Genomic DNA, 17,263 nt, shown 5'->3' on the forward strand with positions numbered 1-17,263 from the left:
ACTGTCACTGAAGGCGTCCCAACATCTGTTAATCTGTTCAGAGCTGAGCAGCTGCCAGAGTTTGACACACAGGCAATGTAGCAGAGAGTTACGTACTAAAAATGTCACTATTTGTCTTACTACTTGTTTTTTTACAAGGATGAGGTGTCTGATGTTTGCCGCCAAAATTACTATAAATGCCGCCCTTCAAACCTCTCACTCCCCCTTTGTCTTACTACACACACTCACGACCCGAAGATTTGACAGAAAAAATCCATTTGTCTGTTAACTGGAGAACTTTTTCCAGTTAAGAATTCCCAGCGTTCAGACCTTAAATGAAATGGCCTTGACCTGCGAGTCAAGACGTCCATTGTCCTAAAAAGGAGTGCTGTGTGCACGTTCCTCTCACAAGTTAATAAAGGCTCCCCAAGACCAAGGCTTAGGCCGTGTGCCTGTGAGAGAACGACTTGGCTGAGAGAGGATCTCAAGAGCATTTCAGTCAAGCACGAGTGGTTTAAACTGAGGATCAGAGCCTTTTTAGAGGCTGACGTCATCCTCATCTTACCCACCACGGTGGGGCTGTTTCTTTGAGCATGAAGGGGCAACTTGGTGCGTTGCCATTTCCATGATCAGATTATCATGTGAGGCTCCGAGCTCTCGCTCATGAACAGCACTACAGACCAAGGTGAAATCCATAAAATATGCTCAGCTTGGTGAGATTTATTGAAACCACAGCTGTCTTTGTCTTTTTGTAAAAACGTGTGAGTTTTCTAGTGGAGGAAAAAGTCATACATTTGGCCGAGGGGGTAAGGAGGAGAGGAGTTGTGCTAAATAAATGGCTCCTGAGTGGGTGTGTGGATAAACACAGAGACAGTGAACGGGAAGACAGTTTGTTCCTCAGAGAGTGAGTCCTCAAGGTGGAGGTTCAGATCCCAGTTGTTTTCAATGGAAATATGCAAATCGGCAGGCTGTCCTGTCCTGTGAGTTAGGAATATGAATATGCATTGTGGGAGGAAGCGCCTGTATCAAGTGTGTCATTAAGAAACCCAACTGCTGAAAGGTGAACAGTAAATTTACATCCCATTATAGCGCAAAATATGGAGAGAGATGCAAGAAAGCAGCTGCCTCCCACAGCTGGGAGATACTGTACAGTAATGTGAGGTATAAGGTAATACAGTACAGTACAGTACAGTATTGTATAGAGCAGTGCAATCTTAGAGCTCATTTTAAGAGGTAATTTATATTTAATTTATTACAAATCTTCCCTGAAATCTATGTTAAAATAGAGTTTTTGTTAAATCGTTTCACTTTTTTTTGTAAATGCAGTGTTTTTCTTCTTTTGTATTTCAATCGTCTTTTATATCTCAAAGTTCTGATGCCAGATCAGACGGGGACACGCCCTCCTGTGGCCTTTACTGTAAGTCACAACTTCTCTCCTGTGAACATGTGAAGCACAGTTGTTGGGTTTGTTTCCATAAACTTTTAGGTAGCAGGCAGTTAACACTGCTGAGTATCCCTCTCGGCCGGAGCTCAGAAATTCCCCAGTGCCATAAATAAGTGAATTAAAAGCAGAGGCAGGAGAGAGTAAATGATCGTGGGCTGGGGCGTGAATGCAGGTGGAGCCATTGGCAGCATTGATCAGGGATAATAAAACCACAGGCTGCAGTCTGTTCCTAAACACTCTCTGGTTAAAATGTTCCATGAATGTTGGGAACCCTCCAGGTAGTTCAAAAAAAATCTACTGCCTGAACTTCATGAAGGAAATCATCCTGTGTCGCTCGAGTCACAGTGCCCTCTGGTTCTCCCAGGGTCTGTGAAAATGTGAGATAAGTGCTGGGAGTTTGGAGCTGCAGAGCCAGGCAGTGAATTCCCAGGGGGCCAGTTCAGGCAGAGGCCAGAGGACAGGGGCCATTTCAAACATTCTGCTTTAATGACTGCTGAGACTTAGGACTTTGCCACTGCTTCACGTTGTACTCGGACGATTGTGCAGCAGTGGCTGCCGCACTGTGTCATGTTACCTTCCAGCTGATTTGACAGACCGGTGGAACAACAGCACCTCTGTTGTTCATGGACGGCACTCTGGGGACGGACGGGAGGTCAACGTTTTTACAACTGTGTCGTGGTCCATTTGACCTGTCCTCGTTGATATATAGAGCATACCAATATATACATATACTCTATATATGTATGTATGTACAGTATATATATATGTGGTACATGTATTTATTCCATACCCCATTATCTAAGGTGTATATAAATTATGTTCAGTTTAATGAATAAATATATATTATGTTTGTATATTCAGTGTAGATCACTTCAGTCTGGTCATTTCAATAGCTCCAGAGCCAAAATAGTTTGGACACCCCTGATCTGTACTGTGTACATCTGAATCGTTTCTCTCTCTCTAAACCAGCCATTAGATGTAGATGGAACTCTTCACTGGAAACAATACTTTGAGAATTGTTTAGAAGAAGAATATCACTTGTGTAATCAAAACAGTATAAAGAAAACTCTGGCACACACTCCTGTATACGGCAGCACTTATGTTGCGCTGCTTACTGACACATTTACCTTCATACTGTAGCTGTTTGAGTTCACTGTTAAGAGCCTGTAGTGAGGCAAAAACCAGACGTTGGCAACTGCTGATGTCTGCTTAGTGTCAGAACACTGTTGATGTCATGGTGATAATGTGAACAATCCGATGTTAACATCAGCAGTGCTTTGCCAAAAGTTAAAGCCCTGCTGGTCTGAAAAAGCAGCTCAGGCCTGATCGACCTATTTACATTGGTCGGTTGACATTTGAACATTTGACAGCACAGTACATCAAATAATACAGTATAAAGTATAAATAATAGATTAAAAATACACATGATTAATGGTTTGGAAAAATCACTAAACCATCACTGATGTTATCGGCTGACTCTGTTTTATCTGTGTGTAGCACTGTTTCCCAAAGGAGCCCCAAATCTTCTGGGTTTTTTTTTTTTTTTTTTTGTCCACTCACATCCTGAACTAACAGTCACTGCTTCCTGCTGTAACTCACTGCTGATGAGTCGGGTGGACTGTCCACTGCTGGAGTGTTCAAAGCCCGGACCGTCCCTGTCTGAGGAAATAGGATGTCTGAAAATGACTGCGATAAAAGACAAAGAGGAAGGAAACAAAGGGACGAGTGGCCACTAGAAACCACAGCCTGTCTCTTTGTTTATCTGGTGGATTTGGTCCAGTTCGTGTTCATACATCACTAGAACAAACAGTGTGTCTGTTTGGTGCTTTTGCTGTGGGTTTTGTGCACAAATGCTAAACTTAGATTCCTTTAACAGTCTTTGAAGATCTGTGACAAATAGAAGAGATACATTTTCTGCTTCGAGATCACTTGTTCCCTATTTAGATCTCTGGTCTGTCTGGATGGACTTTGTATATCCTCGTCCTCGTTGATATATAGAGGGTGTGCAGGAGTTTTCTCTGGGTACTCCAGTCTTCTAAACCCTAATTTGTCCCCTTAAATCCATCTCCAGTTAACCCTGTAGAAAAAACTGCCCCAAGGCATGATGATGTCATTGCCATGGCCTATAGTAAAAGTGCAGCAGTTTTGGTGGTGTGCAGTTGGTCTCGTGGTAGAAACACCTTTCAGATTTATGACCTCAAGGACCAAACCTGGCCTTATCAGAAATGGTTTCGGTCGACTTGATTTAAGTTTTTGTCATGTCTGCTGAAGCTTGGATGGCTTCTTTTTTTAGGAAAAGGCAACTGGTTTACAAACCATGGCCATTGTCCAGATATATGAGAACAGCAGGGATTACTGTCACATGCACAAACAGCACATTCCAAAAATTCTTATAACTGTTGTTGTCCTTTTTGCAGCCTTTTTTCTTTTCTTTTTCCCCAATTCAGAAGAGCCTTCAGTTCCCAGTAATGTCACTGCTCTGCCATATATTCTTCCATTGTGTGTAAACCGTCTTCACTCAGTTCAAAAGTATTTTTAAAGCCCTGGAAAACGTTTGGCAACTTTCTGATGGTAGATACTGCTCAACTATAAATCCCATTGGTTGGATTTTCCCATAAAATACAACTCAGTTAAAAGCAAAAAAAATCCAGCTACGTAGAAACAGCTGGACTTTATTTGAGGTTAGTCAGCGTAACAATAGTTTAAACAAGTCTATTTAATCCTGTACTCAACCACATCCCAATTTAGTAAGTCAGCTTTTTTTTCTGAATTTGAAAGATTTCCGTTTATTTTCTGCAGCAAAGAGGAAGTTATCCATTTCATTCAAGTTGGGAAAACCTCCTAATAGGGTGTGTAGGCCTGATAGTTACTGTATCAGCTTTTCTCATGCATTAATGTTGGTTCTGTCATCTAATGATGATAAGGAATTCCATCACAATTTCCAAACCAGATGCCAAATCAAACACTTCTTCTGTGGTCTCAGATAGAGCTGCCAAAGGAAGGAGGACGGTCCTCAGAGGCAGTGCCAACCGGGTTTCTCCTCCTCAATTTCATTTCACTGAGGACTTTCAGTGGTGGCCCTATTAGTCTTTCTTTCAACAAAATCAAATAAATAGTAGCTGATGAGACATTTGTGTCACCCATCCATTTGGGACCAATTTAGATGGTTTTGTGGTTTGGTGTGAACCCACATCTACCATCAACCATGTGGATCTTTGGTTAGACTAGCATCGCGGTCGTATGATAATAACCAGACTTTATGATTGTCAGATAATCCACACCGCTGTCTATAGTTACGCCAGGCGTCACTTGGAAATTTCAATAACCACCAAAGCTGTTACAAGTTAGTTCTTGTTGGGTATAAATGTAGATTTATCCAATGTCACATCTATGGTGGGACAGATTCTCGTAAATTCCCTCCTTATATTCTGTGGTCTCTGCAGAAAGACGTAAAGGACGTGTTCGCTGCCATCACCTTCGAAGTGACGTACAGCCTGGGGAAGCATGTGGTGGACGGACACCAGGAGAATGGCCTGCCCTCGCTCACTCCAGTGCTGCGATGGAGGAAAGGAAACAAGATTGCAGAAAGGAATGAGGTAAAAGAAGGAACGCTGTTTTGTTTATGTATAAAATACATCTGTTGGAGGTTTTTCCAAATTGACCTAGACTAGCTTTCTAAAACAAATCTAGCCCCAAACTGTAACAGAGGCTCTACACTCTTTAGTGTATTCTTTATTATTATTATTATTATTATTATTATTATTTCTCAAAGACTGAAGGATTGTTCCAGAAAATTACAGTGTCCTGAGAAAGTGTAGCTGACCTGTTGGGACAGAACATGAAGAGAAGGTTGGGTGGTTTAAGACTGACTCGCTCTGCTGGATCATCTCACATGCATCACTCCTCAATACTTTATATTCCTCCTCCTGTATGAGGAGGATTTAATGTATTTTCCTTAAATTAATGTACTGATAAAAGCCTCAGAATACAGATCTTATCTTCAGCTGACTTGACTGTATGTGAATTTCTGCCCACACCTGATATACGAACCACAGAGGGAGTGAAGGAAATAGCTGAAATTCAGCTCATAATGATGTGGTTTAGGTCACCAACCTATTATTGTATGTGTTAGCTTTTCTTGAGTGGAATCCAAAAAAGACCTGTTCATTTATTTTCATTGCGACCACCTCTAACCTGCCCCACATGTTTCCCCACAGTCTGCACTTCTTGAAAACTTTTTTTTTTTTTTGCATCTTTCAGCACCTTCAGAAGTCATTTATATGACACTCATTGAACGCTTGACTTAAGTTTCCCTTCAGGATTTAGGTCTAAAACCAAAGACCACACTCACTGACTGATTCAAGAGCAGATCAAAGTAAAGATTTTACATCCTCCTCCATAAAAAACCTGCTGGATGGCTTCAGCTGCATCAACAACACAACACTGCCCCCTAGTCTAAAGATGTGGTCAGTGTTTGGACAGTGTGAGGTCATATGAACTGTGTACTTTGCTGTACTTTCCTTCGCAGACTTGGTTTGAGAAGAACTGCCTGTCAGACGACTGCGCTGCAGACCTGAGGCTCCATGGCAAGCTGTTGCTTTCTGGGTAAAAAAAAAAGAAAAAAAAGGAAGAAAACTTCAGCTTCACAGTTTAGATTAATTTTCTGTCTTTGCCTTTTCTTGTAAGCTGACGTCATGGCCCATGTGGGTGTGGATGGTGGAACCATGACACATGCTTGGAGGATATCCATATGTTTTTCCGTAGTCAGGGTGTTCCCTTACTTTTTTGTTATGCATCTTGTACTCCGTGTACACGTACTGAAGGTTTACATCTGTCATGGTTACCAGCTGTCTTATTTTAGATCTCGTATCCATTGTGCAAACTCTAAATACTGTGGACTTCCCATACTTTTTTTTTCCCACCACAGTAAAAGCTAGGTTGGCTATAAAATCTAACATCTTATCACATTCTCTCCTTACACATTTTTCCCTACTACTATATTTTACTCACAAATTCCAATCATTCAATAGATGATAAAATATTTGCACTTATAAGAAATGTTTTTAACATGTTACGTTTTATTTTTGGTCCCTGAAATCTGATCTTCTGTATTCCATCTTTAAATCCAAAACCTCTTGTGAACCCCTACTTGACACTCTGTCTGTTTACTAACATTTTGTAGTAAATAAAACTTTTTTGCTTCCTCTTATCCTTCCTCAATAACATCTTACAGCTGTTTATTTATTATCTGACACAGGTTATTTATTTCATGTTCCCATCAGGTTGTACAGCCGGCACCATTTGGCCCTGGGGGGAATTAGAAACGTCTCTCTGAACCTGACCATCTCCAACAGTGGGGACGACGCCTACGACACCAACATCTACTTCAACTTCTCCACAGAGGTTTTCTACATCAACTTTTGGCAGAAGGTTTGTTGAATCTCTCGAAGATTCTGCTGTTTATTTTATTTGCAGCTAATGTTTATTTCTTCCATCTGAATCATCTGTGTCAGTGGGTGTAATTATTTCTGTGGTGAAATATACATTTTCTCAACAAAAAAAAAATGACTGTATGTCAGGGGCGCGGCCTAAGCAGTTAGGCATACCACAGGAAAACATGTAGGTCTGCATCCGAGTTCAGACTTTTCTGTAGATGTAGGAGGAAGAGCAGCAGCAGCAGCAGCAGCAGCAGCAGCTGTCCTGCCTCAGCTCCTCTGTTTGACCTGTCACATACTTCCCCGACTTACTCAAACCAGACACATGTCAAAAAACTATGAGCAGTCTCAGCAGATTTGTGCACTGTATACACTACATAATGTATATGTGGTATTACTCCTAATGTGCAGTACTGCACACCTGTAAGCTTCACAGCAACTCCACTCTAGTTATATGTATAACTACAGTAGTTCTGATAAGTATTTGAGTTAGAAAGGAACTCTTCAGGTTTTAGGCTCTTTAGGTACTATAGGTCTTCACCATGACACCATTGTGTTGGAATGGACCGCTATGGCAGTCTTTATAAAAGGTAAAAGTATTTTGGTTTCCATGTGAACATAAGTCATGACCGACCATTGACTAGACGAGGATCAAACCTTCTCGCAGCGTTCCCTGACCTCTGACAGACGCTCCGTGATTCTGCTAAAGACATATCAGCCCCCTGCCAATCCCACATTAAACCTAATGGATTTTCCTAGTGATCTCTCCGTATGTGGATGGATTTCACAGTGTCCACCTCTGCCTCAGCTCATGTCTGTTCACTCAATTGTTGCACAGAAAGGACAGCAGTTGCAGCTGAGAGCAGCAGGCACATTCAACCATCTGCTGTGAGATACTTTCAAATGCTGCAGCGGACGACATCCATCAAAAAGAAACTTTCCCCTTCATGGACCTTTGTCCACAGAAGCCGTGTACAGGACATGATTCAATTCAACAAATTTAATTTATATAGAATATATGTTCTGGAAAAAATATTAGAATAACAGCACTCAGGTTTTAGTTTCATAGCAAATGAAATTCACCTGACTGATGTAAAGTTTCAGCTTGCCAGCAGCCACAGTTGTTCTCTTTGTCATGTAGGTGACAGTAAGTGCAGAGACGACAGCGCCGCCGCCACAGCAGATGTTTTACTGAACTCTCAATGAGACGTTTCTGTAATCTGTTTGAGAAGTTTGAGAATATGATATGAAAGTGAGTGTTCACTCGCTTCACTCCCAAGTGGCTTTTTCACCAGTGAGCTAAGTGTGGACTTGTACTGCCCTCATATTCAGGCGTGGGGTGTGTGTTATCCTGCTGTTGTTCTTGCAACACAAGCCTGTCAGGGAGCTGTGGAGGTGAATTAGTTTCCACCGGCTTCTGTGTTTTCATTTTTTATCTCTGAACCAGTGGAGTAGTCTGTTATTATAAGGTCGGAGCCCTGTCAGATGTTTGTATCATTGTGCGTTTCTGGCAGTGGATAAAAATCCTCCTCCCCTTCACGGGAAAATATTCTCCAGCTCAGCTCTCTTGCTGTTATTTTCAGGGACTACAGTTGGTTTACAGTGTAAACTTTCAAGCATAAAATGAACCAGTTGTTAAAAGTACTCACTTGTTTGCAGTCTTTGTTCAGTGGTTTGCGCAATAAATTTATAAATAGAAGTTTTCACTTCTTGTATCCTACTGTGGGTGTGGATGTTCTAAAATTCCCAGATTAGGCACTGAATTACGATGTTTTGTTTAAAAAACCCACTGAATTACAATATTGAAAGACTTGGTGTACATGTATGTACTCAACTAAAGTATTCGACTGTTGGCCACTGGCATTTATTTGGCCCAGACGGAAGTGTTGCAAGCTTAAGTGAGTGGATTGGAGTAAATGGTCAATAGTCAGGTCATATCTGATGTTTATATCACATGTTCTGAATGCTAGCTGAATATCACACAGTTTACCTAAAATTATGGTCTGTCACTGTGCTTTGTAGTCATTTTTCTTCTAAACAGGATCATACTTTACAAGAGCAGATGTTGTTTTTAAAAAAATCTGAAAGTACCGAAAGAAGATAAAGAAAAGTGAAGAAGTGCTGAACAAACACACTGTAATGTGGAGCTTCAACACAATCCACACACTGTGTCCCATTGCTCTGCTCAGGCTCTCGAGGGTTGCCAGGTGGGTGATGGGTAAACAGAGTGACTTCCCTAATCCAGTCCAGTCCTGTGGGACAGGCGGTGTTTGCACAGCAGCGCAGAGAAATACAGGAAATAGAGGAAATTCCATTTGAGAGCTGCCATCAGCACCACAGATACAGTGGCTAGTTCCCATGTGAAGGGCATCTCTGCTTATTTAGGGTCATTTAATGAAGACTGGGGCACAGCCACACCCTGGACAGACGCTGAGAAACTGGAACAACCATGTTGATGGACCTTTACATACTGTATGTCAACAGAGAACCTTCACACCATTTTTCATCCATTTGTTTTGAGGGTGGTTTTTTTAAACCCAGACTCCACTGCTAACAATGTATGGCTAACTGTAAGTCCGTGTTACATCTTCCAGAAGCACTTTTCTGTCTCACTCTCTTTCTCTTTTTTACCCTTCCTCTTTTTTTTCCAACAATGGCGTAACATATCTGCCCTCTTTTATTACCCCCGACCCCAGCGCACACGAGCCCAACTGACAGACTCTCGGTGGACTCTGGCCAAAAGAATCCTTACTCGTCATAGGGTCAAGGCCTGAGTGTTTACACAGTGCAGCCGGAGAAGCTCCATATTGTTTAGACAGGCTTCCAAACACACAGCCTGGAGGCCGGCCAATTACCCACCCGCTGAGACGTGTGTGCCATCAATGTTCATACGTTCTTCCTCCATCTAAATTTGGAACTACAGATTGTGTACAACAAATATCCATCTATAATTGCTCTGTTTTCTTTTTGGGAGTTTAAACTGTGCAGTGAATCACAAAAGGCAAGTTAAATCATCAGTTAATCTGCTTTGTCAAAAACATCCATTGTCAAAATCCAAGCCTTATGTGGATGTGTGTAGTAATTAAAACTTCTCTAAATATAGTTTTTTTTAACTAAGAAAAATCCTGTGAATAATATTTAAATATTTATGTCCATCCAAAGAACAATGGTCACTTGTCAGTTATCAGAACTGATAGTCCCCTGTCTTAGTCTGCGTCTTGTCATGTCCGTCCTTCCTCTTGTTGTCCTCTGTCTCCCTGGGTGTCACCTGCTCTGTCTCCAGTCTGTCTGTCTCTATCATTCACTCATTCTCTCATGTCTATCTGTTTTCTTGCAGGAAGACAAGGGTATTTCCTGTGAACTTGTGGAGTTGGACTTCCTAAAATGCAGTGTGGGATTTCCCTTCATGAGAGCTCAGACTAAGGTACTGCAGCTCCACGAGAGAAAGCTTTACAAAGAAAGAGTTCTTTCTCTTAGACTAAACTGAACGGTTTGCAGAGAAACAGCCATGACTCTTTTCTAAGCTTTTATAATGTTTACAAAAGCACATTTTTACTAAAGCAAATAAGTTATCTGTAGAATGAATTCATAATAAAATATAAAAAATAGTTGATGGTGTTAGAGTTGGTGATACTGCAGTCACTTACTGGTTTGTTTTTTTCCTTTTTCAGTATCATTTTGCAGTCATTTTTGACACCACTCGTCTGTCTGGGGAAAATGACACTCTACAGTTCTTAGTGCAAGCAAAAAGGTAATTATCACATTTTGGGGTATACCTTGTACGTTTGTGTTGTAATTTAATGAATTTGTTTTTGCCTCACCAATGATATATATGCTATTGAAATGAATGAGATGTTTGTAGAATAACTTTGGCCAAAACAGGCATCATCACTTTCATTTTTTAATCTTTTTTATGTGTATAAAGATATCTGTATCTTATAATATTCATGTAATACATAAGTATTTGTTATTTTTATTTGTGCTAAGACATGATGAGATAACAGAGTGGACATGTTTCATTATTATAGGCCTATTTTAGGTAAGATTAGCAGCTGGCCCTTGTTATACTGCTATTTTTACGACATTGAATCTGACCCCACTTAAATAAAAATGACTTCTTCCAGATATCGTTTACAGAAAGGAAGACTAATTTGTCTCTTTTTTTGTAGTGCCAATCCTGAACACACTCTCTCTGACAACACTTTGGATCTGTCCATCCCTCTGGTTCATGAGACTGACACAACCATTACTGGGTAAGAAGAAGAATGTGGTGCAGTGGAGACTTGAACTCCTTGTCTGTCTGTTGGCTCTGGGGAAGTGAGGGAGTGTTTTGGTCAGGATGGAGCACGTCAACTTGAAAAGCCTTATCTCTTGGGCACTTTAATCTTCACAGAGACAGGAGAGAGAGACAGAGAGGGAGAAAGAGAGACAGAGAGAGATGTAAAACAGCTCAAATCCTGGCTCTGACATCTGATAAGGCTGGTTTACAACAAGCACAGCCATCTGACCCGTGTCTCCTCCCAGAGAAAACTGTGCTGTGCAGCGCACAACACAACTATGGCCATAGATTTGTACGAAGCTATGGAGCGATATTGTTGTAGATAGAATATGCAAAAAAGGTTTACAAACAAATCAGTGACGGAGTGGTGCAGTGGTATCAAAAGTAATTGGTTTTATGAGGAGACTGGAGGAGTGTGTGCAGGGCCTAATCCTACCAGGACATGTCAAAGTGATACTCCCCCTGCTGGTTGAAGATGATGCTGAGCACCTAGTGGTGTGTTTGTGCTTTTACACCTTCAATAATGATGTAACAAAACATGAATTACCCTCATTAGAACACTGTACTTCCTCAAGATTCTAATTGTATTATGTCCCTAAAAATATATTATTTTAAACATTTTCTGACCTAAAACATTCGGTCTTATCTTGTAAACTGAAACAAACCATCACTTTTTCCATTATATGTAAAAGGACTGAGTTACGATACTAGTACTGAGTAGTTTTTTGCTTTTCTAAAACGTTTCACTGTCACAAAAAAAAAAATCAAGGAAAAAAGAGAACACAGGCAGACATTGCCCTACAGATTAATTGACACCACAGAACAAACAGGCCAATGGTCTTACTGAGGATAAAGACTCTTAGTCTACATTCAAATAAATATTTATTTTTAATGCTAATGCTAATGCACCATGTGGCTTCCCCTCCTCTGCAGCGTGGTGACACCGACGTCCTTTGTGTATGGAAATTCCATTGATGCCTCACGTTTTGTCCAACTCGAGGACATGGAATGTAACTTCCAGCCCCTGAATCTCACCTTCCAGGTACTGCTGTCACAAAATGCATACGCAGGATTTTGAAATTCTAAAGTTTCTTATGCCTCAACTCTCGCAGACACGCAGACGCAGTATATTCACTTCTCTTTGCCTTTCCCTTTCTCTGTGTGATGTGGTTCCAGGCCATAAACAAGGGTCCCAGCAGGCTGCCTGGATCCACAGTGGATATCAGGATACCCAACCGCCTGGCTGGCAACGGCGCTGACATGTTCCACATCATTGAAACACAGGTGGATGCCAACAGCAGTCTATCTTTGTCAAACGTCCGGCCCCAGTCTTTATTTATTACTCGACTCATCTGCAGGCAGCCTTGTTTTATTTCGTTTCTCCAGTCAGTTACTGCTCCGTTGCCTCTCTTCATGGCACAGCTGCAGTTCAGAGAATCCCTTCAAAGTAAAGAAAGCTGTGAAACTCTGGCCTGGACAATTTGCTTTGTCTGAGGCATCGCTAGTCCGGTGAAAACCTACGTGAAAGTGTTGATGCTGCTACTGAAGCCGGGCTGACCATTTTGTTTCACAACATTTTGCATTTAGATAAAGACACGTAATACTCCCTCTGGGTCTCAATGTTTTCTTAACCCTTGCGTCGCGCCCCTTCATATAGGTAGATCCTCGGAGAGCTCAAGCTGTTAATTGTATTTACTGTGAATGGGCAGACAGCGTCGACTGTATCCCACCCTCCTAGCGCCCATCTGGAATCACTTTCAGGGGATCAGACAGCTTGCACGAAAAGGGAATAGGACACCTGCGGAGCTGGCTACTGCCCATACCATCCCAGCCTCGGGCCACACATCATAAACAAAGTTAACGCTGCTTCAAGTCTGTGCCACACTGGACAGTCGTACACTCTTATTTTATAGCCAGATATTCTTACATCCAATACAAGCCTCCAATTGTTCGGACATGATATACAGGGTCCTGTCAGTGGCTCCATATGTTGTGGGTGGGTTTTCTGCTTCATTATTCACTGTGAAAAATCTGCCCGTGTCAGGGATTTCGTCGAGCGTAAGTCAATGTTATATTTGACTATTCACAAAAACAACTGCAGCAGACGGCAGGACATGGTGGAGTGCAATACTTCATGCTGGTGCATGATGGGTGGCAGCAGTGCGGACAATGAGGAAAGCTGGTCAAGACTTCCATCTGTGAAGCTTTAGGTCAGGCTCACCAGAGGGGAGAGGGGAAGTGTTCCCTGGGGGGAGGGCAGTAAAGCGGACACCTCTTAATCACCCCATATGGGAAATCTGACTGGAAGCAGGAGTTCCTGTGACCCCTGCAGACTCATAACAATTGTGGGAGCGCTCATGTTCTGGTGACTATTTGTGTCCACAGTTTTGTTGTTGTTGTTGGATTCTGAGTTTTATCTCACAACCAACACAACTTGTTCATGTTCCAGGTGGTTGATGGACGAGGAAACTGCACGCCTCACAAGAACCCCACACCGTGCACTATTCCCCAGGACAGAGAGAGTATCTTCCACTCCATATTTGCCTTCTTCACCAAATCAGGACGAAAAGTCTTGGTAAGAACTCGGCCCACTCATTGCTCTTTGACACTACAGGGGTCACCAACAGTTGGCCCCGGTGGAATTCCTCCTTTTTTCTAACAGTACAACATCTGTTTATCACACATCCTTTCCTCTCCCACATTCTTCCTCCCCCTCTGACTCCCTTCCCGTTCTTCTTCATCTTCACATGTGTCTGTTTTATCAGGACTGCGACCGGCCTGGGAGAGCCTGTATGACAATCTCCTGCAGCCTGGGCCCACAGCTGAAAGATGAAGCTTTAAGCATCGATATAAAACTCCTGCTCAACACTGAAATCCTAAAGAGGGTGAGACACCTGTCAACGCCTCAAATGTTCAGTTTCTGACTATTGTGACATATAATTCAAATACTGTGCATTGTCCTAATTCACAGGATAGTTCCTCAGTCATCCAGTTTGTGACAAGGGGCAGCGTGCACGTAAATGACAAGGCAGTGGAGGTGCCAAATGGCCTCCCAGAGGACATTACTGTGAGTAAAAAATGTTTTAATTACAGCAAAGAAACCCTCACTTAAAAATGTACAATTAAACCGATAATATCAACAAGTCAGGAGAGGCGGAAAAGTACATGAGGGAATGCAGTGTATTTCCTGCATCAGCAGATCCTTATTGGTCTGCTGCATGATAATGTAATGGCTAAATAAAGAGTGAGACATTTCCACAAGCATCTAACATTTATGTTGTGCCACTTTATCAATACGAATATAAAACTGTCCTGTATTTATATTTAAACATACAGTCACTGTGGTGTGCTCAGACATTCCTGGACTCAGATGTGTCCATTTTGGTCATTTATAAAGGATATGAGTCCAGGCAGCAGCTGTGAACTGAGGCTGTAATGTAATGTATGGCCTGCACTTCTATTGGCCGTTCACTGGGTCCTCAGCTGTGCTCAAGGACACACCCTGCCCCCACTGCTGCCCACTGAGTGATTGAATGCCCCCCTAGATCATATGTGATGATTAAACAGAGAGTGCAGGATGCTCACAGCGGGGATCTGTTAAGTGATTAGGGTGGTGACCAGTCTGCAACCCATCTGACCCTGAGCTCCTGGCATGTGTGCAGATAGGGCTTAGTAAACACAGTTACCTTCTTACATCCTGTTTTCCACTCGTTGAAGAAAGCACCGATTTATGCAAAACTATTTGTTTCTTATGAAGAACAAAAAAATTCAATGTATGTCACATGTAAACAGACTCCGAGAGTTTCCATTTCATTTCGGTGCACAAGACAAACATAGTGTCACAGAGTCAAAGTAAACAAACGTTCGATTCAGGTTCATCTTCCGAGCAATAACTGATTTTGTTGATGAAATTGGGAAATACAGAGTCAAAAAAGGGCAACGACCGTCAGAGTTTTCTTTCAGTCCCTTTGGCTCGCATAACAACAGTTAGATTCCAGAGCTGAGGGGGGGGGGGGGGGGGGGTGGTGTTAATGTGGGAAACTATGCAACAGAAAGATTAATCTTCACTTGTCCGCCTGGTTTTGTCTTGGCTCGCAGTTGGCGTCTCATGCCACATTTGTGTTCAAAGCCCATGCAGCACAGCACTGTGAAGCAGCGGAGTGGCTCAGTGTCTTCAGGAAGTGTCCACCACTGTGTGCGGTAACAAGAGTCACACTAGAGTGTGTCAAAGTACGATACTGGTTTGACTGACAAGTCATCTTATGCAATGATTTTAACTTCTGCTCAGATAATTTGTGTTATGTGATAGTTGACAAAAATGAGAGTTCAGTGCAGATCTGTCCAGGTAGAGCAGGGGTGCTGTGGCTGCAGGTTTTTGTTCCAACCAAGCAGTAGCACACCTGAGTTGACAGGTTTAATCAACTGGTCTCCGTCTTTAGACAGCTGATTGGTCAAACTATGTGCTCTTGGTTGGTTGGAACAAAAACCTGTAGCCACACGGCCCCTTTGAGGAATAGTTTGGGCATGCCTGAGGTATAGTATTCAAGACCTTTGAATGATAATAAAAGCAGCATGAAGCCCTTCAGCGGGAGGAGCTACAAACACAGTTCAAACTGTGAGGTCAATGAGTCAACTGAGCTGGTACATCTGTATTTTGTCATAAATCTCAATTTTCAATCTTTTTTTCAGTTTTTTCTAATCATGTTTAGAAAAGATACATTTCCCTGGATGACACCGTACTCCTTCATAGTTTACCATCACACCATGTAGTGAGTTGAATTTGAAATATGTGATGGATAACCAGCAGGTCAGTGTTAACTCCAAGTCATCATGGGAAAGAGCATTAGCTGTTATTTATTGTGGAACCTAGCAGTTGTTAGAGATAACCATCAGACCTCGTCTGATAGTCTGAGCCTCAGGAAATGATCTCAGACATCTGTGGACAGAGGAGTGGATGATGTTTAATTTACTGTAACGATAAAGATTCTTATTTGGCTGCAGCAGTGTGTTATTTTACAGCGAGGTGAAGCGGCGGCTGAGGTGTTACTAAGACGAGCGCTAAAGAAAGCACATGCTGACGAGCATTTGATTGAGAAGTGAATTTAAAAATTAAGCGTAGGAACGTGTGACGGGCTTCGTGTCGTTATTACAGTGAGAGGAATGTTCATCACTGCATTTCCAGACATATTCATTTAGGACGACTTTGAAGAGAGAATTAAACGGATGAGGCTTTGTGTCGGTCAGTAGCATTAACTCATGGCTCTGTGGACAAAGTTTCTCACCATTTCAAAGCATCTTCAGGTCATTCAAAGTCCTAGACTTAATAACACTGCTGTCTGTGACAGATTTCTTCTCAAGGTTCTCTGTTCCAGATGCATCAAACCATTCCACTTTCCAACATGAAGGTGGTGTTCTTTGGGTTCTGTTCTTCTCCGTCTCCTCTTGTCACACCAAAGGCAGCATTAGTATGGCTGAAGAGCCTTGATGTTTTGTAAACCTGGGCTTTAAAAAAGTATTTTTTAATTTATCCTGACTGGAAGTGAGGTCATTTGATTTCAGCTCTTCACTGTGTTGCATTTCTCTGAATTAAATTTGACTCTTCCAGCTCTGTCATGGTCATGGTCACAGCTCCTCTGGATCACTGGTCACGAGCCGGAGACAACACCTAACTGCAACAAAACATGATGTGTTTCGGTTGTTGTTTTCATTGCACTGTGTTGCATCATGAGTAGCACATGACGTAGCGTGTGTGCGTTGGTGTTGTGTGTCGTATTGTGCTGGACTCACTGCCTCACTGACTGAAGTTCTGCTGTGTTTCAGCTGGTGTTCGAGGCTCTGCACAGTCAGGAGCCCAGAGGTTACGTCGTGGGCTGGATCATTGCCATCAGTCTGCTGGTGGGAATCCTCATCTTTCTGCTGTTAGCTGTGCTACTATGGAAGGTAAGGTCACACATGGACACAGGCTGGTCTGTCTCTGTCATCAAACACAACATGCAGAAATGTCTTGTTTTTCTGTAAAGATGTAGGATTTATTATCAACTGGGACGAGACGTCAGCACGATATTCTATAGTACACAGACAACCTGGGGGAGGGGGGGGGGCGCAAGGGAGAGACAGGGGCTTTAA

At 42.2% G+C, this 17,263-nt stretch overlaps 1 protein-coding gene across 1 annotated transcript in view; it reads left to right on the forward strand.

Moving 5' to 3' along the window:
• The window catches only part of itga9 (integrin, alpha 9), a 46,557-nt gene that overhangs the window by 25,018 nt on the left and 4,276 nt on the right, over positions 1 to 17,263 (forward strand). Inside the window, exons 16-27 of the mRNA XM_008322263.3 lie at positions 4,867 to 5,019; positions 5,952 to 6,028; positions 6,706 to 6,853; positions 10,196 to 10,282; positions 10,530 to 10,609; positions 11,028 to 11,111; positions 12,071 to 12,179; positions 12,314 to 12,421; positions 13,587 to 13,712; positions 13,903 to 14,022; positions 14,109 to 14,204; positions 16,958 to 17,077. Of these exons, the coding sequence (XP_008320485.1) occupies positions 4,867 to 5,019; positions 5,952 to 6,028; positions 6,706 to 6,853; positions 10,196 to 10,282; positions 10,530 to 10,609; positions 11,028 to 11,111; positions 12,071 to 12,179; positions 12,314 to 12,421; positions 13,587 to 13,712; positions 13,903 to 14,022; positions 14,109 to 14,204; positions 16,958 to 17,077 (1,308 nt within the window). The remainder of the gene's footprint in view (positions 1 to 4,866; positions 5,020 to 5,951; positions 6,029 to 6,705; positions 6,854 to 10,195; positions 10,283 to 10,529; positions 10,610 to 11,027; positions 11,112 to 12,070; positions 12,180 to 12,313; positions 12,422 to 13,586; positions 13,713 to 13,902; positions 14,023 to 14,108; positions 14,205 to 16,957; positions 17,078 to 17,263) is intronic.

The sequence above is a fragment of the Cynoglossus semilaevis genome, chromosome 12 (genome assembly GCF_000523025.1).
Source record: "Cynoglossus semilaevis isolate Cse_v1.0 chromosome 12, Cse_v1.0, whole genome shotgun sequence".
In the NCBI taxonomy this organism is placed as follows: domain Eukaryota; kingdom Metazoa; phylum Chordata; class Actinopteri; order Pleuronectiformes; family Cynoglossidae; genus Cynoglossus; species Cynoglossus semilaevis.